General features: G+C 46.4%; 1 protein-coding gene across 1 annotated transcript in view; it reads right to left on the reverse strand.

Annotated features, from left to right (window-relative positions):
- FLACC1 (flagellum associated containing coiled-coil domains 1) overlaps window positions 1–26,799 on the reverse strand; it is a 356,560-nt gene that overhangs the window by 93,606 nt on the left and 236,155 nt on the right. The window contains exon 11 of the mRNA XM_069615462.1: window positions 4,293–4,396. Within this exon, the coding sequence (XP_069471563.1) occupies window positions 4,293–4,396 (104 nt within the window). The remainder of the gene's footprint in view (window positions 1–4,292; window positions 4,397–26,799) is intronic.

Below are 26,799 nucleotides of genomic sequence, written 5' to 3' on the forward strand. Positions count from 1 at the left end.
TGCAGAGTTGATAATTGAGTACAATTGTTACACTAGTCTCAACGTTCCAGCTCTCCTTTACACAATGCTTTTTAGAATTACATAATTAGTACCCCGCTTAAAGTCGGGGGTTCAGTTGAGACTCTCATACAGCTGGTAAATCAAACGGGGAAAAATCCCCTCCTCTACATTTCCATTCACACCCCTTGTCTGATCCCACATGTGCCAGTAATTTACATCCAGGCTGTGAATTAGCCTTCAGATGGTGCCCTCCTTGTCTAAGTAGCAGTTGGCCCCTCAAGGAGACCAACCCCATCTCCAGTCTCAGATATTCTACTGGTACTGTGTTTGAGAGGTTTGGGAAACGGCTCCAAAAGTAACCCTCAAATCCGTCTAACCAGCTCAGGTTGGTCATTTGGAGGGCCTCCAAGCCATATAATATCAATAGACAAATACTTTGGCGATATAGGGTCAATATGCCCTTCAATGAGTAGCCTGCCGTATTCTGGGTGAACTTGTTTATCGGACTTGTCAGCCCTCAGCATTTTACTGTCTTGGACTCCATAATATGTATATAAGACGGACTCTGGCTCATATCAAGCCCCAAATATGGGTACTATATAACCCTCTCTGGACTTCGCTACGTCTCAGTGAATGCTGCTCCTCCTACTCTATCACCATTCTACTCATCTCAGTTATATGAATTTCTCTCCTTAACAGTTTTGGCCCTTGCCCAATCTCAGGCTTCAATAGTGTTCTGTATATCTGATAGTCACATATATGCCACCATGGGGAACAGGAGTTCTTGTCGCCAAAGAGGAGTCTCTCCAGGTGAGGTCCCATTTTCCTCGACCCGAGGGGAGGGTGCTGCGGAGCAGGCTCACTGCCATAGCCTCACAGGAGGTGGGCTGTCCCCCTTGGGGAGAAGGGACAAATTCCCTCGATTCATCACAACTGGTACTTAAATACTTTCCTGGATGATGGAGACAATGAAGCTAGAATCATTCCCATTTTTTTTATCATTCAAATTGTATTAAAGCATAAAACATAGTACCATAATCCTTACTGCCGCTTACAATCTCTGTGGACAGCAGTGTGTTACAGCAACTTTTATTCAAAACTTGAAGACTTCTCATATAGCCGTTGTTACATGAATCCAGATGTATAATAAATAAAAGTAAGAAAAGTTCAAAACAAGGTCAAACACAAAATACAGGGTATAGATGTTATAACATCGAGAAGGACGCCATCTCACAGGGCTTATGATGGATACCAGGGTTATCGTGCTGACTCACAAATGAAATTAGGGGTTCTCATTCCGCTAGGAATTGTGTCATCTCCCCTTTCAGTGCTGCATCAATTTTACACATTGTGACCACAAACCACACTCTTACCCATCATTCCTTCATGTCTGGCACAATTGAGGACTTCCAGTATTTTGCCGTTGTGCCGTTACCAAAAAGTGGGTTATTAGCTTAGAGGTATTAGCTCTCAACTTGTATTGCCCCTGTGGGTCCTCATCACCCAGCAGCACAACTTGGGGGTCTAGTACCAAATCCACCCCACAAATCCTCTTTATCTGGGCCAACACCTCCTTCCAAAACACTTGAATAATGGGACATGTCCACCACATGTGGAAAAAGGTACCTAGAGTGCTTGTACACCTCCAGCGGATGGGGGGAAGAGTAGGATTCATCTTATTCAGACGTTCTGGGTGTAAGGTACCATTTACACATCAATTTTTATTTTTTTTAAACTGTTCTCCTCGAGCTGAACCAACTTGAAAGATTTACTAGCTCGTGTCCAGATATTGTACCAGGCCAGATCGTCTAGGAGCTTCCCAAGTACTCTTCCCAGTTGACCAAATACACATGGGGATGCGGGGGGTTTGAATCTGTTGGAGTTTAGCACCCTTTTCCCATTCCTTCCTTCCCAGGCTGGACTCTCCATGGATTCATTGGCTGCTATACGCAGACAACCTTGTCTTATTTGATAACGCCCGTCGGTCTGCAAAACCAGATGTCAGCTCTACCACAGTGTGCACTGGAAAATGAGTTAATTGTAAACACAAATAAAACCAAAGTGATGGTTATGAGACCACATAAGAATAAACAAACTCCACTATTTAGATGGCTAATGTGAATTTCGAAATAATCTGAGTTTGTGTATTTAGGCTTTTTGATATCTGATAATTTGCAGATGCAGAAAGAGACAACTCAAGGTACTGGTTGCTCAAGTGAAAGTGGTTGATAGGCGTTTTGGCAGATTTTCTTGCCTACGTATACTAATATTCTATAATTCCAAAGTCATTCCACTGCTTACATATGTATCAGAGACTATTTTAAGCTGGGATAGAGATCCTTGCCGTATTTGTGAAGGTTAATTTTGGGAACAGGTGTTGTTCTTACCTTTGGGGACGCCCACTTACCTTGGTTCGCTTTGAGCTTGGTTTACCATCCATTAAGGCCATGGTTATGTGGAATGTTTTGTCGCTACTGAGAAAAATCATTATTGCTTGTGAGACTTCGTTATTCCATTGTGTGCTCCAAGTAGTTAATGGTAGACACCTGCCGAATCGTATTATTATTAAATAATTTGTATAATGCCCAACGGCCTGAGTGTGCACTAGTAACAAAAGACAGTACACACAATACATGAAAGTGGGAAGCCAGAGTCAGAGGAGTGTGCCATCAAAATAATCAATCTAAGGACGTCTAGTCTTTGGAATTGAAAAGAAAGGTCTTAATGGCCCTTTTAAAATTATGGAGGCCTGAGATTTTTCTCAATTCAGGCGGGATGGAGTTCCAAAGACCAGGGGCATACATTTCAGCACTGGTGCCCCTGAAGTTCTTTAGCTTGTGTCTGGGCAGATGTAGTTGAAGTCTGTTAGAGCGGAGGAGATGTGTAGTTGAGGCCTTCTGTAGCCTATGAATCTGGTACAGGTGCTTTCCCTATAAGACATTTGTGTGTCAAGATACGATTTTATGGGAGATGCAGTGGTGGACCGGCAGCCAGTGCAAGGATCTCCTTGCCTGGGTAACGTGATCTTTTCTGGCCAGTCCACACACAGCTCTAACAGCTCCATTTTGAGCCACCTGTATTGTTTTTATATTACTTTTGGAAGTGCCTGCAAGAAGACTGTTGCAATAATCGATTCTGGAATTTATGAGTGCTGTGGCCAATGTCGATATATTAGCGATTGATAAGTATGGTTTAATCTGCCTAATCAATTTGGTTGCATATGTGCATGAAGCTTTAATTTGCATAACGTGATTTTTCATATTTAGGCTCATATCAAGGTGGACTGAGCATTTTCACCCAGGGGCTCACCTGAATTATGCAGTCCACAATTTTAAATAGGCTGCACTTAGCCTCTAACATTTGTATACGTTGGCTGGAGCCTACCAACATCAGTGCGGTCTTGTTTTTGTTTAGAGCCAACGAGTCGGTAATCATCCATTCCTGAATCATGTGGTATGTCTGGGTAATTATGTTTGTGTCCCTCTGATAATCGCCTGTCAACTCGAAGACCACCTAGGTGTCATTGGCATAAGTGGTGTATTTAATGCCAACGCTATCTAAGAGGTCAAAGAGCGGACAGGTGTATATGTTAAACGGGGAGGGGGGAGAGAGAAGCCCCTTGATGAATTTCGCAGGATAGCAATTCAGGAGGCGTTTGGAAGCCATCAGTGGCCACTCTGGCCATCCGTGGACCGAGAAGGAAGCCATCCAGGATAAGGCAGGTTCAGAGCAATTTACAATCTTCTCCAACCTCTCGAGCAGCAAGGCATGTTCAACACGTTTAAATGCCAGCGAGAGGTCGAGAAACATGGCCAGAACCACAATATTGGCTAGATTAGTTCTTAAATTGAGCATGGCAGTTCCCCTACCTTGCATAGCATGGAAACCAGACTGTCAGGTGCGCAAAAGACCATATTTATCCTGAAGCTGCAGTTATGCCGCCGTGGCCAACATTTTCAGTAAAACGTTTTAGTAAAAAAGGGACCTTGGTAATAGGGCGGTAGTAATAACTGGGTGGAAGCTTGTGTGCTAATGCTGACTTCGCTTGAGTCTTCCCTTGATCTCTTGATTACTAATCCTTTATGCCATACAGAAGAGTAAATGAAGGTAGTTAGACATCGAGCTTTAGGTGGGAATATACGCACCAATGAGTTAGTTGGGCAGGATTGGTGGCCATGTGCTTGTACATATCACGGGTGACAAGGTTTTGCAAATTCAGGCCAGAGTCTCAGAAGGAAGCATTAACTATTAAACTAGACCCAAGGTCTGCTATTTCAAGCTTCCCTCCTTACCTCTAACTCGGCCACGTGCTTAAGGTGCATCGCAGATACTGCTTTCTGAGCGTTCATCCACACATCATTCTTCTCCTTCTCAAATGACTTCAGGTTGAGCTCATCTATAGGGGCAGAAATGTTGCTTGGGTTACTGGTCATACTATATATTAGACAGCAGCTAAAACAAGCAGCCGCCACAATAACATTATCCTCCATGGTTACAATTTAACTAAAATGAGTAGGTAACCCAACACTACTGTCCGATGCAGCATTCACTCTTGTGACATTTTATAAGAATTTCACCGTTGTTTTTTCAATAAATACAGAATACAATCACATTATGCAGAAGAGCAAAAAGCAATTGATGGCTTGACACATTTTCAGTAGAATTCTGATGAACGCACAGTGGGATTTCCATGCAGGGTGCTTGTTTCAACATAGGGTCTCGTGATTATGGTGGTAATTTTTAAATGTTATATTTTATATAATCCTATTTTTAAAATACTCCCTCCCCCCCAATTATGAGGTGAGATCTCATGAGATAGTTAGACCAGGGGATACATATGGGTAATTTATCCAGACAGTATTTTTCAGTTACCTGGTGCGGTAAATATTACAAGTGATCTCAAATAAGGATTTTTCATTATATTACGCTATAATACTCCTACTCAAAGAGGGCAACACCCCGACTTCACTACGATATAATGCAGTGGGGAATCATACATCCATTCTAACAGTGTATACAGTAGATACAACATAAAACAGTATACCCCTGACAAGGTTGTGCTGGGTCACAGGAAGTGAGAGAACTGAGAAGTTCTGGTATCTGGTCACCCTAACTAGGTCTTTTTCAAGGCGAGTTCTTGTAAAATTATACTGAATATCTTTTAGAGTCAACGGAGCCAATGTCTATTCTGGAGATACGAATCAGCGGTAAATGCGCCGATTGGAAAAATATCAATTCAAATAGCACATTGGATACGCTGGAACGCCAAAAGGCTGCCAATTAGCAGGTACGACACAGCCTGCATCAATACCCACTGAGCCCATGCAACCCATTCTTTTTTCGGACCCACCAATTGCTCAAGATTTCAACTGATATTTTTCCAAACAGCGCATTCTCTCACTTCCTATGACCCAGCGCAACCTTGTCAGAGGTATACTGTTTTATGTTGTATGAATATATATAGAGGTTAGTTGGGCGCCACCTTTCCCCACCCCGACATACACAGCAGGGATGACAGTGTCATAATTAATTCTCATCATACTATGCTCTTAACTTTGCACCCAGCGCAGCAGACTCACCATTCTAGTGGCCTGTTCATGTAAGTGTATAGTTTAGAGCAATGTTAATGTTAAAGGAAATTTGTACCGTGCACTATCACCACCGGAGTGGTCCCCTGGCGCTCTGGAAAAGTGCAAGAGAGCAGTGATGAACTGTTGGCTGCCTCAGCCCGGTAACTCCGTTGGCTGGGCTTGGGGTGTTTTCCGGTCAGTAGTCGTCGTTTGCTGTTGTGCGAGTCTATGTGTGGTTTGTTTTGCAGTTGCAGTGAAGTTTGTGCGGATTGTTGTGTTGTAGGCTTGTGGTTGTGTTTGGTTAGAGTTTGAGAGGTGTATGCAAAGGGGTGAAATTGTTAGTGGATTGGTTAATTGGTATTGCTTTCTGGAAGCGAGGCCCTAATCATCCGTATTCACTCCAGGTGGGGTGTGCGAGCATTTCTGCGTCTCCGTCCAGATCTGGGACCGTCCGACACTCACAGACCCTTTCACACATGGTATACACTCACATTCATAACCTCACCCAAGTTCGGCCCCGGCCACCTACGTGATACCTGCCTGTGTGCGGGGCAGGCAGGCGTTTGGGCATCCCTTCAAATCTGGCCCAGAGAGCATTTCCAATCCAGTCGGTGCGCGGAATCGGTCAGTGAAGGCTACTCCATCCATATGTGGTGGCTTGTCGGCATTCATCATTTTATTCAGTTGCTCATGGAAGCTACCGCTCCCAGCCCATTCGAAACGTGGCACATGCCAACGCATGCAATTACGTCCAGGGGTGGCACCTGCCTTCATTCAAAACTCCATCCGGTCAATGCACATGCCAATGTCCACAACTTAGTTCAAGTGTGGCAAGTGCTAACATTCTATACAAGTATGATACCTGGTAGCAATTATGGAGCGGGTGAGGTGGTTGGCTGGAGTTGGCTAGGGATGTTGATTTCTGTCCTCATGGGTGTCGCTTGTGTCCCAGTTGACCTAACATCGTCTCTCTTGTTGTAGTAGGAGTTTCCTTTAGTCGGTTCTGGATATTGTCAGTGTCTTCCTAAATTTTGTCATCCTTTTCTTTGTGTTTCCCGTTCGATTGTTTTGTTTTTTCAGTTTGAATCTGTGATGTTGAAGAGCCAGGTTTTTAGTAATTTTCTGAACTGTAGGTGGTCTTTGGTGTTTTATTTCTTTCGGTATGTTGTTCCAGGTTTTTGCAGCTAAGTGGGAGAAGGAGGAGTCCCCAAGTTTTTTCTTAAGGTATGGTTTTTGTTCCAGGAGGATTTCGTTGCTTGATCTGAGGAGTCTTGATAGCTTGTTTTTTTCTTTTGTAGGAATTCAGCTCCTTGTCCGCTGATTACCGTGTGTTATGCACATTGTTTTGAAGGTGATGCAATGTTTGACTGGGAGCCAATGAAGTGTTTTTAGTGCTGGAGTGATGTGGTCTCTTCTGGATAGTTTGAGGAGCAGTCTGGCTGCTGTATTTTGGATCAGTTGTAGTTTCTTGAGGAGGTATTCTGGCATCACAAGATAGAGGCTGTTTGCATAGTCGATTCTTGACATGATGAGGGCGACGATTGTGAGCGTTTTGTGGGTGAAGGAGAGGAAAGGTAAGATTCTTCTTGTCGTGTGAAGGAGGAAGAAGCATTTCTTGATTTTTGCATTTATTTTTGCGGTTCTAAGGTTAGGGCATTGTCCACCAGGACTCTCAGATTATTTACTACCTTACATGGTGTTGGTGCGGTTCCCATTTCCGTTGGCCATGGAATGTAGGTGTTGCTCTCTTGGTTTTTGGATATAATCATGATTTCTGTCTTTCCTGTGTTGGTTTTCAAGTTGTTGGCGTTCATCCAGTTAAAGACTTCTTTTAGACGCTCGATTAGGGTTGAGTGATCAGCTTGAGTGTCTTCGATTTTGTAGATGATTTGAGTGTCATCTGCGTAGTTGTAGCATGTCATTTTGTATTTTTTGAAGATTCCGATTACTGGAGTTTGGTAGAAGTAGAAGTACAGTGGTGATAGTGAGGACCCCTGTGGTACTCCACAGTCGTTAACTCGTGGGGTGGATTGGAAGGGTTTCATCCATACGGTTTTTGTTCTGTCTGTTAGGAATGATTTAATACAGAGTAGTGCCATGTCTGTAATGCCCATGTCTTCTAGTCTTTTTGGTTAGGGTGTCATGGCTAACTGTGTCGAAGGCTGCGTAGAGGTCGAGCAGAATCTGGGCTGAGGTTGTGTCGGAGTCCGTGTTTGTTTTTAGATCATCCCAGATGGATAGTAGTGCCGTTTCTGTTCCTCTTGCGGGTCTGAAACCAACTTGTGCTTGGTCTAGCAGGTGGTGTTTTTCTACATGTTCTTGGGTTCATTTGTATACATTGGTTTCAAGGAGTTTTGCTGGGCAGGGAATGTTTGAAATTGGCCTGTAGTCGGCACTTGTGTTTTTTAAAAGCAGCTTGATATATGCTGATTTGAAGGTTTTTGGTACAGTTCCTGTTGCTAGTGAGAGATTTAGGAGGTGTCTGTAGTATTCTGATGGCGTTCCTTGTGCGAAGATTGATTTGTGGATGTCAGGGGAGCAGGGATCCATGGGTGATCCTTATTTCTTTTACCAGCAAGACGAATGCCTCTGCTGATATTTCAGGAACGTTTTGGAGTTTGTGCTGTGGCTCTGTGTTGGGTCCAGTTGGTTGAATGTTATGGATGGTTGGTCTGTTTTGTATGATTTGTCATATGTCGTTGACTTTGTTCTTGCAGTGGTCTGCTAAGTTGTTGCAAAGTTTCTCTGAGGGGGTTGGGGTGTTGTCACAGCCTGGTGGGTTTCTCATTTCTTTAATGACATTGAACATTTCTTTTGGTGTGTTGGTGGCATTGGTGATTCTGTCATTATACTGCCTTCTCTTCGCCTTTTGTATTTCCTTCTTGTATGCGCGGATTTGTTTCTGGAACCGTATTTTCTTGTCTAGGTTGTATTCTTTCCTCCATTCCAGCTCCATCTTCTTGTTTTCCTTTTTCATGGTGCTTAGTAGTGCGGTGAACCATTTTGCCATTGCCCTTTTTTTTGATGGGGTGAATGCTTTTTCCAGGGCAATGATGTCAATTACATCAGCAATCCATTTCTGAAGTAGCTCCGCTTTCCCGTCTAGGTCAGCCAGCTCTAGTTCTGTAGTTGAGGGTTTGGTCATCTCTAGTTGTTCGAACAGGTTGCTTGCTTTGACGATTTTCCAGCTTCTTTTTGTGGTGGTTGTGAGTTTGGGGGGCTGGATGCGGACTTGGTAGTTTGATCATGAATGGGATGATGAGATGGTCGCTCCACAGTATTTGTATCAGTGGTGCCATGGTGATAAGTTTTTCCTTGGCGAAGATTGCGTTGAGGGTGTGTCCTGCAGAGTGTGTTGCCCCTTTGACCAGCTGTTGTAGTTTCATGGTTGTAAGTTGTCCAATCAGTGAGTTTTGGGAGTTGGCGTGACTTTCTTCAAACCAGACGTTGAAGTCGCCTAGGACAATTCGATGTTCGTGCTTGATGGCTATGTTGGTGATGGCTTCTATGAAGTTATCGCCGAAGGTTGCATCGTATGTCGGTGGTCTGTACACCAGGATGAATGTGATATTGGTTCTTGGGTTTGTTGATCGGTGTATGACTATGGTTTCGCAGTTGATGAGGTTGAGCAGTTTGTCTGTTTTTATTTTCAGGTGTCCTTTGAATGCTATTGCGAGGCCTCCTTCTTTTTTATGATTACTTGAAGGCACTTGAAGTTGGTTGGGAGGCAGGTTTGGAGTGTGATTTTGTAGTTGTCCTCCAGCCATGTTTCTGTGATGAATAGGATGCTGATGCCATTGTCATAGAGAAGGTCAAAGATCTCTGTTGAGTGTTTTGACATGGATCTTGCGTTTATTAGGTTGCAGTGGAGTTTGTGGTGGTCGTCTTCTGATCAGTGTTGAGGTTTCCATTCAGGTCGATGGCTAGCTGAGGTTTTGGTACCGGTGCGTGTGGGTCGTTGAAAGTTCTTCTAGGTTCAGTCGTGGGTTTTTCTTTTCATCAGGTTCTTCTTCCAGGAGTTGTGGGTGTCGAGTGGAAGTTCCTCTTGTTTTGGTGATGTAAGGTGTTATTGCGTCGGTTATGTTTTTGTTATTTCTAGGGTTGTCCGTTCTTCTACGTGGTTGTGTTTGGTTGTCTGCTGTTGCAGATTCACGTGTTGGGTTGGTTTGTTCTGGTGACCGGTTGTTTGCGAGGTATGGAGTTAAGTATAGCGATTTGTCTCTTGTCTCTGCGTTGGCTCTGTTGTTGTTCCTGTCTGTGGGAGTGTGTTCTGCAGTTGTGAGTCTTTGGTGCTGTTCCGGTGTGTTTGTTCTTTCTGCTCTTTTTCTTTCCCTCGATCCAGGTCGTTTGCGCAGCATTTTGATCGTGAGAGTTGTTTTGGTCTTTATTTTGTTTGATGATGCCAAGATGATTTTTTAATTTTTTTGCTTTGGCCCGGCGGTCTTGTGGTGTAGTACTGGGTGTAGAGGATTATCCGCTACAAGTTTGGGTTCTGTCTGTAGGTGGTCTTGTCAGCTGGTGTTGCCGATTTGTTCAGTTGCTGTCTTGAGTAAGTTGGGGGGGTTTGTTAAGGTTATATCGTTGGGTGTTACCAGTGGCTGTCCTTAACGTGCGTCTCCCTGGACGAGGTTCACTGCGGTGAGCCAACTATGTGGGGTTAGGAAGGATAGCTAGTAACTACAGAATTGTCCTAATGGGCATAAGTGACAAACACAGTGTCATCTCATGAGGCGCAAGCCCCTAATCACAGTATCACTCCAAATAATTAGCCAGTGATCTCTGTCTCACTCCATAATGATGCTCTCTAGATGAGAGTTGGCCAGTCACATATGAGCGGCCTTTGTAGTGGGAGAGAGGCCTACAATCAGCATTGCAATTTACATAGGGCACAGCTAGATTTGAGCGTCCTGTATAGTGGGAGAGAGGCCTACAATCAATGCAATTTGAAATAGGGCACCACTAGATTTGAGTGTCCTGCATAGTGGGGGAAGCGGCCTATGCCTGACAGATCAAATGGGTGCAGTGCTAAAAAGAGTTAGGTTTGAGACACAGGTGACCAAATGATTACTATACTAAACACAGTTAGGTTTGAGACACAAGTGAACCAATGATTAGAATGCTAAACACAGCTAGATTTGAGAGTCCTGCACAGTGGGAGAGATGCCCACGCCCAACAGAACAGCACAGTCCAATACCAAACACAGCTGGATCTGAGAGTCAACCGAACACCTGGGTGCAGTACCAAACACAGCTAGACTTGAGAGTCCTGTATATTGCGAGGGAGGCCTACGCCTAACAGAAAAATGGCGTCCAATACTAAACACAGCTAGATTTGAGAGTCCAGTATAATGGGAGAGAGGCCTACGCCTAACAGAACAATGGAGTGCAATACTAAACACAGCTAGATTTGAGGGTCAATTGAACATTTGAGTGCAGTACTAAACACAGCTAGATTTGAAGGTCAATTGAACAATCGGCTAGGCAACAGGTTTGCAAGTGGCTAGGCTTCCAGGATAGAGTAATTGCTCTACTCCCCATCCAGGCCGCTCCTACCGTACTCGTCCTAGTAGGTGCTATTTGACGGCTGGCCGCTGGCTTCCCCTGCTGACACCTGCAGACACGATCTGGAGCTGCCTCAGTCAGAGCCGTCCTTTGCCTCGGGCCCTTAGTCATAGGGGCTGCACAGAGAGCCAATCAGGGGCGGTGGGCGGGCGTGCAGGCGGGAATCAGGAAGGGAAGTGCAACTGGAGGAAAAGGGGACCTGGGGGCTCAAAACCTATACTTTTTTAAAAATAAAATGCGGCAAAAGCAGAGGAAAACAGTGGTCTGGGGGCGCCAAACCTTAACTTTTTTTAAATGTCTGGAATGTAGGGATAATAAAGGGGCAATTTAGGATCTGTGAAAGTCCATTGGTGCGGAATGCAGTAAGCTGGGGCTCTACCAAATCCTTCGGCCTTGAATGTCACAAATACGCTCACATGCAGAAGTGGATTTTATTGCGTTTAACAAGTTTTTGCGCTGCTCTCTTTTGGGCAGGTTTTGTGCCATGGAGCCTATTTAAACCAGTGTTGGCAAAGCTAATAGATCTGGCTTGTTTTGGGTAATAGGTGAATGGTTTGCGAATGGGTTGTGGAAGGGTACGTTTCTGTGTCCGATTGTGACAATAAATGGGTGGCTGTATTCATGAGTGTATAGTTGTGTAGATGGGCGACTATATATGTGTCTTTATGCAGATGACTGAGGGGATGGATTGGTGACTTTTCATATGTTTTGAAAGGAATGTTCTTAGATATCTTTCTAAAATCCCTCTTGTGAAATGTGATTCAGCCGTGCATTGATTACTGAGTTTCCGATGAGCTGCTTCCATTTTATAATTAGAACATTCCAAGCCAGGTGGGCATATTGGGCAGTCTGGACTGGAGAAGAAAATTATTACTTTAGTTCTTAGCCTGAACATAAAACATGTCTATACGATGCCCTGGGAGTCATCATCATGGAGCACATTGCCTTGTTGCAGTCCTACATTTGTGTTCACTTCTTTGTCTTGTCTGTGGAAAAATAGTGGAAAGAAAAAGGAGGACAACCACACTGGACAGGCCCAGCAATGATGTAAGCCTGCTTTTGTTTTCTGCCCTTTCTGTGCTTTCAGATCGTTCATTATGATGCACTCATTCCACATCACATAGCAGCTTGGAAACGAACACAAAAGTCATGCAACACAAAAGTCAAACCAATCTCATCACAGTATCAGACAGGAGGCAAACGAAACATGGTTTTAATAGCATCATTTACACATCTCTCCCCAACTAAAACAACTTCACTTGGGCCTAAAAATGTCTGCTGAAATAACAGAGCTTTTAGCAGGATCCACTTAATTTGCACCACAGAGCTGCTGACTGGCACCAGGGTTCTGTTTTAATGCATCTCAGAGAGCTCTGGACAAAACTCTCTCTGGCCAGATGTAAATATCATAATAGTACAGTATCAAAGCGACCACCCCTATGCTATCCCTTATCGGTACTGCTGGGAAGGGGGCACTGAGCTCTGCGTATTGCTACAAGCAATGCACGGAGTGCAGTAGCCACAGGGTGAATAATATGTCGCTACTATGGGTAGGGGTCATTGTTGTCAGCCATGGTTGTTAGTCCTGCATTGTGGGCAGTACTTGCCGGGAATGGTGTCGTCTAAGAAATGCAAGTATGGTAGCTAGCGGTAGTGTCCACAGGCCATGTCCTCTCCACAGGTTGTACCCTGCTCTACCCCTCCCAGAGGACATGGCGGTAGGACTGGTCCTGGGTAGAGTGGTACTGCACACGGCTATGGCTACAGGCATGCCCTGTGTGGAGTTTGGAATCCAATGTGCACAGTACCCACAGGGTATGGCTGCAGTGATACCATGATAGCCGGTCAGATAGCACTGCGAGTAGAACGCGTGCTCCGACATCTATGCAGAGCCTGCCGATGCAGGTTTGAATCCCGACAGGGCCATATCCTGGGCATTTGGCCAACCTGTACCAACACACTTGCTCATTCTATTCCCCCTTTCTATACCCCAGTCAGGAAAGGTGACAAAACAGCAAGTCCTTAGAGGGCACGCGCATCCCTCTGCTCGAGATGGAATCTCCTGCAGACGGAGACCTGGCGGCTTATATGCTGCCTGGCACGCCCCTTCCCGTTGTCTCCTTTCGCTGACATTTTGTCCCGTTTCGCGGGATATTTGCCCCTCCAGTTGCTTTCTACACACGTTCCCCGTACCCAGGGGGGAGGGAGGAGAGGACGCTGCCCATGTTATCAGAGCACCTCCTCCATTTTATTCACATCGTCACCTCCATAACCTGGGCATTTGTCCAACCTGTACCAACACACTTGCTCATTCTATTCCCCCTTGCTATACCCCACTCAGGAAAGGTGCAGAATGAGACATGCTTTCTTTGTTGGCATAAAAAGGTTGCAGATTTATTTTCACAACATAACTCAAAACACTGCAAACACACTTAGTGAAAATAGTTCTGAGGGTGCAGCGACCCGCCGACTGCTCCATGTCAAAACCTTGCTTCACCCTTTCCCAACCAAGTCCACTGTAGGCCAAAGTTCCCCCACCCATCCTTGTCTGAGCCCCGCCTGCCCTTGCAGGTGTTCCTGGGCTGGGGGAGTGCCGTTTAGTCGGGGGAAGCTGAGCCCTCATTGCTGCCTCCAGTGCCCCTGCTGCTTAGGCCCCCAAGGAGCGCTGGTCCGGAGAAGAGTGAAAAAACCCTTCCTGCTTTCCCACGGCTCTTTAGTAGTCTGTATCTTGCCACTGGTCACCAAAACACTGCCACGCCAAAGGTGGGTCCACGGCCACCGTGGCTCCCCCCTTTCCTCTTTTTATAATTCCAGCAGCTTTGTGCACATATTCCAGTAGAACAGATCCATCCCCGATGACGAAAAATGCCCTCTGTCCTTCTGCTTGAGATGGAATGTCCTGAAGACGGAGACCCGGCGGCTTATATGCCACCTGGCCCGCCCCTTCCTGTTGCCTCCTTTCACAGGCATTTTGCCCGGTTTCTCAGGCTCTCTGCCCCTCCAGCTGATTTCTACACACCTCCCCCCCTTACCCAGGGGGGAGGGAGGAGAGGACGCTGCCCATGTTACCAGGACGCCTCCTCCATTTTATTCACGTCGTCACCTCCAAACTCAGCCTTTTATTCTTTCCGAGGTCGATAAATGAGCACCACACACACCTTGGGTAATAATAAACAGCGCTCAGATGCCTGACGGTTCGTAGCGCTATATAAATGCAAATTATGATGATGTGTGTGAAATGTCTTAAGCAATGTATGGCTGGGTGGCATTTGCTTCAAAGCGAGTGAATTTCAGCTTTTCCTGACTTTTGGGTCATAACTAAAAATGTCCCTTCAACCGTTTTATTTCAGGGAAAACACATACAGGCATCTTTCACCGTATGCACTGCGATTTAACATCCACCTGTCTGAGGAAAGCATTTCACGGCATAAGCAGATAAGAGAAAAGGAGCTATAAAGATGGAGCCAGGAAGATATGACTGCATTTTCTGTACTTCAGGCACTGACAATCCAGACCTGTTTGTTTTTAAAGTAAACGTCTACCGTTTGCTTTACCTTTAGTAGTGTAGGTGGGTTATTTAAACATTCTTAACACCTGCCAACGAAATGTGGGGTTTGTAGTTGCCTGCACTTAATTCTTGGCTTGTCGTAGACTCTTAGCATGCTGCATTGGTCCTCCTGGACTTGGTGGATACATGGCACCACCCCCTCTGGCGCCCTGGGTCATCTATACAGAGGTTGGGTTCCAGACTGTTGCAATTGTTGGACCCTAGGATATTAGCCTTCTCCCCCGGCCTCACTTAGGCGGTCTCGCACCGCCTGGCCTCCACTTCTACCACATGTTCCGTCTGTCTCTGGCCGTTCACTTTGGCAATTTTCCCTCCTATTTTGTTATGTTATGTTAGAAAAACTTCTACAGCGCACGGCCACCCAAAGGTATCATGGCACTAGAGATACAAGGCATTCATCTATAACCAAAGCATCCCTGCCATTTAAAACCGATATGTTTTGACTGCCTTTCTAAAGGCCAGATGGTTAGATAGACTTTTTATGGCAAAAGGGAGCTCATTCCATAGCTGAGCCGCTGCAAAAGAGAAGGCTCGACCCCAGTCCGCACACTGCGGAAGGAAGGAACACAGAGCAGGTTAGCAGAAGCGGAACGCAGACAGCGCTGAGGGCAGTACAGAGTGAACTTCGTGCTGAGCTGAGATATTCCGCACCAAGGCTATGCAGTGCCCGATGGACAATGCATAAAGACTTGAACCTAATGCGCTGGGCCGCCGGGAGCCAATGCAGGGCCAGCACCACCAGTGAAATATGGGCTCCATAAGGCGTACCTGTAGCGACACACGCTGCTAAATTTTGTAGGCGGTGAAGTCGCCGGATCAGCCCCTTAGGCAGGGCCAGATAGAGGGAGTTGCAATAGTCAAGCCGACTAAGCAACATAGCGGCCACCACCAGAGGACGAAGGGGGGCAGGAATCATGGGGAGAGCTTTTTTCAGAAGTTTAAGCTGAAAATGACCAGCTTGGAAAACAGGGGCAACTTGGGCATCCATAGACAGGGATGCCGATAGGACAACACCCAGGTTTTTCACCTTCACCGCCGGAGCAGGAAGAGGGCCAAGAGAAGAAGGGCAAAAGGAGGACACCCAGAGTAAAGGATCTCATCTTTCTTTCGCTCTTCCCTCCTCCTTCACTCCCTTTCCCCTCACCTTTTCCTCATGCTCTTGGCTCCCCTTCCTTAGTTCTCAACTTCTCTCTTGTCCCCACCTCATCCGATCTCCTCCATCTCCTCTGCACCTCCAGGACACTTCTCTCTCTTCTCTCTGCCTCACCAGCTTTTCTCCCTGACCCCTCTACCCAGTCCAGTTTGTTCTCTGTGACCTCCTCTCTCCTACACTTCAGTTCTTCTCCTTCCCCTCTCTTCTCTACTTTGCTCTCTCGCCGCTCCTCCTCCACCTCAGCTTGTCTCTCCCTTCTATTGTTCCTCAATAAACTGCCATGCTTTAACCTCCCTCTTGCTCTTGGTACTCCTGAACCCCACACTTCCCATTTGCCTGCTCCCTTTTAATCTCCCAGTGTGGTGTGGCCTGCAGCAGGCAATTGCTCAATAGGAACTAGTCGTGTCTGCCGAGTCTTAGTCCTTAGGGACCACTGCAAAAAGCTTAAAACCACAGGTGTTTGCAGTAAACCCAATTGGTAGCAGTCTGTACCACCCAGATTACCTGGTAGCTGTGGCTGAGCAGCCAGACATCGCTCAAGAAGAGTTAGACAGTATATAGAGTATACAAGATAGGTACCAAGATACAGTAGCACAAGCAAACACTGACCAGAGCTTGGGTATAAAAGTATATAATTATTTATTTAAAAACACACCTTGTTATATACACTAACACTAATATGGCAAGCAAGTTCAAAACACAGTCGCTTAATATATATACATCCCTGATCACTTATTGAACAAGTCTTAGTTAAAAACACCACTTATTTTCAGACAGAGGTGAGCACTTAACCTAAGATGGCACTCCAATAAGTTAATTAAAAAGGGAGGGGAAAAAGGCAGAATTAGGAACATTCACAATACCAACACTTTAGGAGAACCAGAGCAAGTCAGAAAAGGCAGAGTCTACTGAGGAGCAAGAAAGTCATAGGCCAGGCCCACTCTTGAAGAGAGCAAGGCGGAATGTGTCCAAGATCACACAGTTGAATACTACTTTTAAAGAGTTATTGCAAAGAGTTCAAAAAGGGTTGGCTCAAGTTAGGAGAAGTTACTTAGTAGTCGTTGCAGGTCGGCTCAGCTTCTCCCTCTTCGGATTCTTTGGTCCTGTGGCGACTTCTGAAGTTCCAGTCCCCAAAGCCCCGCTTTCATGCAAAAAAAAACCCATTCATCAGTCCTAGCTGTCACTCAAACATGCTAAGTGGTGAGCCGGGCGGCTCACCACTGGGCCAATCACACAAGAGTGCAACGTGAGTTGCCAAGGGAACTCAGTCCAGGGTGCCTAAACCCCCCTCCCACACATCCTGTAGACTCAGACAGAGTGGAACCACTTTTGGAGGCTTCTGTGGAGAAGCCCGCCAAAAAGTGGAACAGAGGGCTCGACTTGGGTTGGAGTTACAGAGGCGAACACAAACGCCATTTTAAAACCGAGTCCTGGCAAAAAGACCCAACCAGGGAATAAATATTAAATAAATAACCCAGCGGTATCTTTAACATTGCACCAAAAAGTGGTGCGTTTAGGAAAATCCCACAGGAAATATTCCGGTGGAATATTTTGCGTGGTAATCACTGCCACCAGCCAGAAACTCGACGAGGGGGGACTGCACAGTGCCCTCTCGAAAAACAGACCCAGGGGCAATCTAATTACCCCTACCAGTACTTCCACAATATGATGGTTGGTACTGGTTCTGGTCACAATTTAAGACTAGTAAAGTCAATGGTGACTTTACTTGCCCTGGGAGACAGTAGTCAGTCCCAGGGTATGGAGTCTATGTTTGGGGGTCACTATGACACCCCTGTGTTACTGCACTCAGGGTGCTGTGTAACACACTTACCAAAAACCACATGAAATCCTATGGAGTAAAAGACCCCATAGCGCATAAAACACATTACAAAGTCAAAGCATATCTCAAATCATGTCTAAGAGTGGAGAAAAAGAGCCTCACTCTTAGCAGGAGAAAAAAAATAAACCCCAAAAATCCAGCAAAGCTGCTGGGGGACGCACTAGGTTTGGGAAATTAGCCTTAACAGAGAATTCCCCCTAACACCGAGTATGCGTATGTCAGAATTGGGTGCCCACTATGTGAATTACAGAAACCCCAGGTAAACAATTTGCTAGCGAACCGACCCATGACACAACTAGAGGAGGAATCAAGATATGCGGCCATCATCTTGGAATAAGTGTGCAAGCAGCTTCCATTCCAATAATTTTCAAGAGAATGGTACCTCCCTTACTTTACTGTTCTGTACACTTTTCTTGCTTTAATATGTGTGTGGCCCAGTGAGTGATAGTGTGTGGGACCTGTGGATACTGTTGTAAGAGACACTTACAAATGTCTGCCTCATAGTGAGCTTATCTCCCATAGTTGTATTAAAGGTTGGCTCCATCTACATTAGCCTATGTTACACCCATGGAAATAACACTTGATAGGCTGCAAGAGTTTCATGGTGCTGCCCCTTGGGCTTTCCAATAGGTGACGGCTCAGGAAGTTGACAATGGTCTGTAGACATCCGTGTTGGTATGCAACAGTTAAGGCATTTGATTTGAAGGTCAATAACCACAGCATAATGAGGTGATTAGTCTTCGTTCCTCGCCAGGAACAGTTATCAATTGGCTTGACTGCCTATTGTATAGCCAGACACTTCAATTCAAGTGTTGCATAGTTGCTCTCCCAGGTAAATAGCTTCTAGCTAATGTAAGCGATTGGACGCTTAATTCTCTTTCATTCCACTGAGAGAACATTTCCCTAGTCCTATCTGTGAGGCCTTCGTTTGGAATGTAAATGGCTGGGAGAAGTATGGCATAATGGGAAGGGAGTGGTTGGCACAGTGAACCCTTCAATTTCTTAAAGGCCTCCTGACTCTGGCTGGTTCCTCAAAGCTGATAAGACTGCAGAGCTTTCCGGTGATTGCCCAATGGTCCAGTGATACTATAGAACTGGGGGGACAAACCTTCTGTTGCATCAGATGAGGCCCAGGAAGGCCCCAAGTTCCCTTTTGTTGATCAGCAGCAAACTCTCTGATACCACTTCAACCTTTCTTCTTGTGGTGGTACAAAGGCCTTTTCCAACCTGTAAACTGCATCAATGTTCTCTGCCTGACCCTAGCAGAGGATGGTGGGGTCGCCAAGGTGGGCAGGTGGTGCCCTCAGCAGCATGAAACTGGATCCAGGCTGGCATGGGGATAATTACCTGGCTGTCCCCAGGATGCCAGAAACAAGAGTTGATTGTTACAAGAAGACACCTTGGGCCGCTGTCCTTTAAAGTATAAAAGAGTAAATCCAGTAGAAAATCTGTCAATTCCTTCACAGGAAATAAAACTCACAACACAAACACTAACTCGTAATAAGGCTTGCCCAGTAGTTAACCCACAGAAGGTAGAAAGAAATCATGACGGAGCGCAAATTACTGCTCATGTTTTCACCCCAGAGGGAGCTGACATGTCAAGAATGCTTGCAACGAGCCATGCCAGTGCAGAAGGGGTAGAAGCAGTGGAGAGCCAGTGCAGGAGAACTGCTCCATGCAGTGAAACCAGGAGAGAAAAAATCAAGACGTTAACCCCCATACTTCATTCCTTGACTCTGGGGCGAGAATCATCAAAATTCGTGGAGCTGCGCACACTCGGGGAGACTTGAGCAATGCTATTGCTTTGTTAATCCAAAGTTCCTACACCAAAGTCCCAACATATGAACACACTTCCTACATTAGGTTACCAGTACCTTGAGGACTATAAAGGCAGAAAGCTGAATCAACGCAGTGAGGGGGTTGGGAGAAGGCATTCACTTGCAGGAACCTAGAGGAGAAAGGAGACAGAACAGGAACAGGAGGCAAGGACAGTTCGATAGATGAAATGGCGAAGAGAAGGTGCAATATCAAGAGTTTGAGAGCAGGGGAATACAATGGATAAGAAGACAGGAGAGAGAGAAGTGTAATATCAGGGGGTTGACAAGAGGAGAAAGGGTGAGAAGAAATATGAGGGATAGATGTGTAACATCAGTACTCGGAGAGAGCAGGACGGCGGTAAGAAAGGGGTGGAGGATAGGTTTAACATCAACAGTTGGTGGGAGGAGTATGCATATAGTAGAAGTGAAACATCAAGAGTTGGAGAGAGGAGGAGAGGGTGGTAAGAGGAGCGAGGAGGAACATCAGCAGCTAAGAGAGAAGGAGGAGGATAATAAGAGAACACACACGAGATGTTTGAGAGGAGGAGGAAGGAGAGAAGAGAAATGTGGAGAAAGGGGACATGTTAGACCCAGGCAAACTCGACATGGTAGTGGGAAAATAGGCAAAACTTGAGACTACCAGGGGTAAGCCTAGGACAAATGGTGGAACGAGTATGCGGCAAAGCATTGAGGTGTAGTTAATACATGAAGTACAAGGAAAGAAAAGGAGCAAGTTACTTACCGGTACCTATTGTTCTCCAGCATGGGTCTGGCATGGATTCACATGCTCATGAATATTCCCTGTCAGGCCGTGAATCCTCTCTAAAAGAAAAAACTGTTTCACTTCACTTACAGTCTTTCTCCTCTAAGCCAATCACTGCACTCTTGGTCATACTGCCCCCAGCCAATGACTGCCCTCTCCCTAAGCCCCTCCTCTGGCAGCCATCTTCATATTTTTACCGCACGTTCAAGTGTCGGGAGTCCTTGAGTTTTGCTCCATGAGCTATTCTATGTTTTTATCGCGCTTTTTCAAAAAAGTCCTATTTTTGTCAGAGCCTGTGTGTTCTTTCTCTCCATCGGCCAACAAGCACGGATCCATGTGTCTGTGAATTTTGGCATCCTCAAAGGCAAGGATCATCGAGTTTTTGTGGAAAGTTCCAGAAGGCCATCAGGCCTACTCCACACTCGGGACCATGCCGGAAGAGAAGACAGAGGGAAGCTCCCTTTTCAAGCTCTGGACTGCAGAACGTGTTTGTACAGGACAAACACCTTCAGTGCCTCTACTGTCTCCACCCGGACCACCGAGAAGGAGATTGTGAGACCTGCCTCGGGTTCAGCAAGAGAACCATGAAATATCATCACAGTAGACTTGCGGCATGGCTCAGCGCCAAGGCCTCTACACTGTGCTCTAGGCAGGAGCATGCTTCACCCAGGACAGGCCAGTCTGAGGAGCGGCCTTCTAAGTCCTTTGAGGGTGCCCCAACTGTGCAGGCCCAACACAAGTGCAAGCACCGCAAGTCTGTTTCCATTGGGGTCGCTGCGCAAGCGGGTCCCGCAATGGGCAGGGCACGATCAACCTCACCATCTGCCTCCGTCTCCAGCCATCGATCCAGCTCCTCCTCAAAGAGGAAATCGGCCAACCCTGCTAAGCTGCAGGAGAAGCCAGAGAAGCCCATGGTGCAAGAAAAGGTGACCGACCTGCCTATGAAGGCCCAGGCGGCGCAGGAAAAATTGTCGGTGATCGAGATGGTAGCGGCAGCTCTCTCGAAGGCCAAAGAGGCTGACCCGGTCAAGGTAGCACCGGCTGTGCCCAGAGGGATCGTCAGCCTTTGCGCCAGCTTAAAGATCCATACCAGCGCAGATGCTGGAGCATTTCTATGGCAGAGAGGATGGGAGAAAAGGAAACGCAAGATGTTTTCCACACACCCTCTCTGCCAGACGAATGCTTGAAAATTAGTCATGGTGTGAATGCATTCACGTTACTGCTCTATTCAACATGAGCCTCTGAGTTTTTCTTTTCGTTTTTGTCGGCCAACCTGCACAACCAATTCCTTCCCATTTGGTTGGTTGTGTAAAAGGCTTTCGGAGAGAAGATTAACAATTTTAAATAACTAGGCCGGCTTTGATTTTGACTTTCGTGGACACTCATCTACAGCCATTGAAGGAACAGATCACCCTGAGCTGACCATGGGCAACTGAGCACACCATTTCCTAACTAAGTTTACTTTTCTCGGGACAAAGCATTCTCCCCCCACTTCGTGAATAAGAAGCCCATAAGAGATTGTTTAGAAAATATTTATTTGTGTGTCTGGCCTATGATTGATCAATCCAAAAACTGCTTAACAGTAGTCTGGGCCAATGACAATTGGCCGAATCGGGCCACACCCTCAGCAATGCTTGGGTTACCAAGTACAGATGTCTTTTGTACTCACTCTGTATTGCTGTAAATTGGTATGTCATCCAAATAGGCTCCTGCACAGGCTTGGTGAGATTGTAGGACTGGGTCCATTAACCAAACATAAGTATTAGGCTGAGGCGCGTATAATAGGCCCCAAAGCATGCCTTGGCAGAAACGTGTTTGTTTCATTAATTTGCTTAAAAGCCGCAGCGACTGTTAGCTCATCACGAATCCCACCATTTCAGGATGGCATGGTAGGAAGCAAACAGTGTTTGTTACTTCCGAGGTTGCAAAGCTTAGAGTCCTGCCGAAAGGCAATGAATACACAACTATTTTAGAATTCAGCATATTTAATTTACTAAGCCTGATCTACTGGCGGTTTCAAAAAGCCCATGGCGGTTTCAAATTGCCCCTGAACACATTTCTGCCTGGGAAGAACGTCAAAGAATTGTTAATGTGATACATTTATACAGTGACTTGTTTTTGGTTCAAGGCTCTAGCAGTGTCATAGTGGAAGGTTCTTTCTCATGAGAACGGAGCTGAGATGACCAGGACAGATTAATAAAGTTCTGGTCATTTCAAATGTTTCGATAAATTGGCATTACAATGTGGGAACTGGGGGTTCGCCACGTCACAGTGGTAGCCAGGGATAGTGTAGCAAGGTCTGCGGGACCCAATCACTGAAAGTATTGTATGTCCATTTACAGGGGTCTAATATGCAGTAACCAATTAGCTACTTGTGGGGAACCTTTTCTTGCTGCTAAATGCCTAGTGTTAATTACTTTAGATGTCTATAAAAGCTTTCAATTTAGAGGCGTTTCTTTGACAGCACCTTTTCATGCAGTTCGGTTTGATCCTGGGATTCGAAATAAAACTGCGTTTCTTCTTGTCTGGCATGCACTCCTTTTTTACTACTTTTGTATTTTGTTACTGGTAAGTTCCGAGGCGACCCACCAATATTTTCCGTATCTAAGTGGTAGAGTCTCAGCTATACTGACTTCCCAGAAAGATTGTTTATGTGATGGAGTAAATCCATCACTCATTTTGATCTGTCAGAGAAAACATCAATACAATTATCAATGAAGTCCCAAAGGTTTTAGGATTGCAAAGTATGAAGGACTTCCAGTATCATCATTTAAAGAGGTGATATGAATGGCTCCTCTGGTAGAACACAGCTCGCAATGGCCACCACTGTCGGGTCTTCTGGGTCCTTCCACTCTTTCAACCAGTTGATGTGATACACCTGGGAGGGCTTCCTGTGGTCTGTTTGCTGGATCCTGTAGTTTAGGTCACTTGTGACATCAATGACAAAGTAGGGCCTATGCATTGCAGAAGACATTTTGGAAGTAAGACAAGGACCTTATCAGTCTGCTTGAACTTGTGTAGTCTTGTCTGTCAATTTTACAACTATTTCTGCTTGTCCTGAACCTAGCGCGTGCGCTGCTTCACTAGCTCTCATATCTGAATCATTCTTTCTCACGTTCTTTGAACAAATTCTGTGGAATTTAAAGCCGGATAATCTTGGCTCTCCCAACCCCCCCCCATCAGCATATCTGAGACTTCTTTGGATTTCCGTCCGATAGACCATTTCAAAGGGAGAGAACCCAGAGTCTTCTGGTCCACGAATAGGGTCCACAGGATCAACAGGTTTCTCCCATCTTTGTCCACCAGCTCCCTTAGGAGGTTCTTCAAGTTTTGATTAAATCATTCAAGTAGATCATGCATCTGGGGCCAATTGTTACATCTTCCACGTCCACGTCCTCTACCTTACAAACTCCTATGTTTCCCACAGACTCACGTTTCCACACACCCACATTACGTAGCCACCGATGCTTACCTAGGGGCGCGCAGACAAGGCGACACCACTGCACTTGTCATGTCAGGGGGGTCCATGGCAGACTTGGTGTCTATCGCCCTTCTCTCCGTTGGCAATGTAATTGGAGGTTCCCATTTGGCCGCAATCACCGTTGCCCATGTGGACCTGATTGTCACGTGAGGAAACCAAACGCAATCGGTATCACGTGACGACCCCCACGCCTCAACGTTTCCTTGTTGAGCATCACGTGATTTTCCCCAATGGTTTAAATGCATTCAGAAACACTGAAACGGTGCTTCACAGCTGGTCTTTCTCTTGGACATTGCTACGCTTCGAATCTACCAGGAAATTTTTGGTCACTCGACAACGGTCTGCTTAACGGATTGCTTTATCTACGCCCTGAACTTGCCTTGAACACCATCGGAACTTTTGGTTACTCAACAACGGTCTGCTTAACGGATTGCTTTCTCTATGCTCTGAACTTGCCTTGAACACCATCGGAACTTTTGGTTACTCGACAACGGTCTGCCTAACGGATTGCTTTCTCTTAACCCTGAACTTGCCTTGATTAGCTCTGGAACTCTTGGTTTACTCGACCACGGCCTGATTAACAGATTTTCTCCACGAACCACGATTCTTATGGCCTCTCACTAGGCGTTCGCCTGATCAAGCACTTCAAATCCCAGTGCTTACCGTCATCATACCAGAGGGTGTGGAAACCTATCCGAGCCTGAGCTCAGGTCCAATCACTCTCCTTCCTTTCGGGGTGGGCCCACAGTACACATACAGTACACATAGGTAAGAACGTTTAGTTTCTATTTCTAGATACCCTTTGAATTGCATTTCGCCCTGTACTAATCCCTCCTTGCCTTACAGCGCTCAAAGGGTCCTTCCGGCAGTTCCCGACTCCAGCCTCGACGAACTACCACACCTGTGGCTTCAAGGATTGCACAGGCAGTGTTCATATAATTGCCTGTGTGGTACTTGGGGACGGAGGTATTCATATCTGCACGACCGGCAACTTTGTAACAGACTGTGAAGCCTTCCCGGTTCGTTCAGACTATGAATCCCTCCGCCGGGGACCCTGTGACCGCGTTAATGCAGGCCCTAGAGGCCCTTAGGACCGACATGGCCACTGCCACGACCGCCATTCACCACCGCCTTGATGCCCTCCAGAGTACACGTTTTCCCTTGCCTGGTGATGACGATGAATCCGGTCCTGCCTCTCCAGCCCAGCCTGCCCCGACTTCAGCCCCCGTTCCCATTCCCACTCCAGCGTTGCTACCGTTGACTCCCCCTCTTGCTGCTCCAGAACGCTTCCAAGGTGAACCCCGGAAATATCGCACCTTCATAAATCAGTGTAAATTACATTTCTTATGCAAACCTCAGGCTTTTCCCGACTCTGTCACTAAGGCCGCCTTCCTTCTGTCTCATTTGTCCGGGGTAGCTGCCACTTGGGCAAATCCATTGTTGGAAAACGATCACCCTGCCTTATACGATTTCGATCTGCTGGTCGCAGAAATGGCAAAGGTATTCGATACCCATTACAAGGCCCAGGCACGGGACCTGGAATTGCTTGATCTCACACAGGGTAGGCAAACATTGATAGACTATCACCTGTTTTAACCAATTGGCCGCAGAAACTTCTTGGCCAGAGGAAAAAAAGGCGATCGTTTTCTACCGGGGCTTGTCCAATGCCATGAAGGATGCTCTGTCGGTGGTTCCTGCTCTGCCTTCTGTTTTTTCGGATCTAGTTGATCTCACACTGCAGTTAGACGCCCGCAGATCCGAGCGGAAGGCAGAAGCGTCATTTGCTTGTCACTCTTCCCCGGCCCCTCCACCTACCAGTCCCGAACCCATGCAAATAGGCAGGGTCCGCAGTCCAATAACACCGACTGAAAGGGAACGTCGGAGGACAGATAACGCCTGCTTTTATTGCGGACTCAACGGGCACTAAGTGAAAGAATGCCCTCGACGTCCCAGAAACAAGACTCTGCTTTTTCAGAAGGCTCGCCCATCAGAGAGGGGGCACCGGCGAGCCCTTCATTGACCCCCACTGAACCCGCCTTTGGTCCAATCAGACCCATAGTAGTGCAGGCCTTATTAAAACCAACCAGGGAGATCACACATACTGTCTATCCTGTGATCGATTCAGGGGCCACTGGCTGCTTCATGGACATCGCTTTAGCCCATAGTCTTAACTTACTGCTAATCAATAAGGAGCATCCTGAGCCCGTACAAGCAGTCGATGGCACGTCCCTGACTTCTGGCCCGATCAGACATCAAACTGCCCCTCTTGAGGTGGTAATACAAGGCACACATAAAGAGACCCTGTCATTCGATCTCATCACTACACCGCAGTTCGGTATCATTCTAGGTATCCCCTGGTTGAGGCAACATAACCCTTTGATCAATTGGGGAACAGGTCACGTATCGTTTGAGTCAGAGTTATGTCAACATTTTTGCCTGATAGAATCAGACTCCCTGGTTTCTCCTGCCACGATTCTTGGCGCCATGGCCTCCTCCCGACTCACTGATGACACAGCAGAGGTTACCACATTACATACCGTAGGGGCCATCTCGGTTAGCATCCCTGTTGAATACCAAGATTTCCACATGGTTTTTGATAAGGCATCCGCAGAGGGTTTGCCCCCGAATAGGGCCTACGATTGTCCTATTGATCTCATTCCAGATGCCCCCATACCAAAAGGGAGGATCTACTCGTTGTCACCTTCCGAGGAACAAGCCATGAAGGATTACATACAGCAGGCTCTGCGTTTAGGTCATATCCGTCCCTCCTGTTCCCCGGCTGCTAGCCCCATTTTCTTTGTGCCAAAGAAGGAAGGTGATCTACGCCCGTGCGTGGACTATAGACGGTTGAATGCCATCACCATTAAAAACAGGTATCCTATTCCACTCATTTCTACGCTGTTAGATAAGTTAACAGCCGCCTCTATCTTTACCAAGTTGGACCTGAGAGGGGCGTACAATCTGATCCGTATGTGGCGTGGGGACGAGTGGAAAACGGCCTTTTGTTCTCAACAGGGGTTGTTTGAGTACACTGTGATGCCCTTT

Source organism: Ambystoma mexicanum, chromosome 9, assembly GCF_040938575.1.
Source record: "Ambystoma mexicanum isolate Mex_15411 chromosome 9, UKY_AmexF1_1, whole genome shotgun sequence".
Classification (NCBI taxonomy): domain Eukaryota; kingdom Metazoa; phylum Chordata; class Amphibia; order Caudata; family Ambystomatidae; genus Ambystoma; species Ambystoma mexicanum.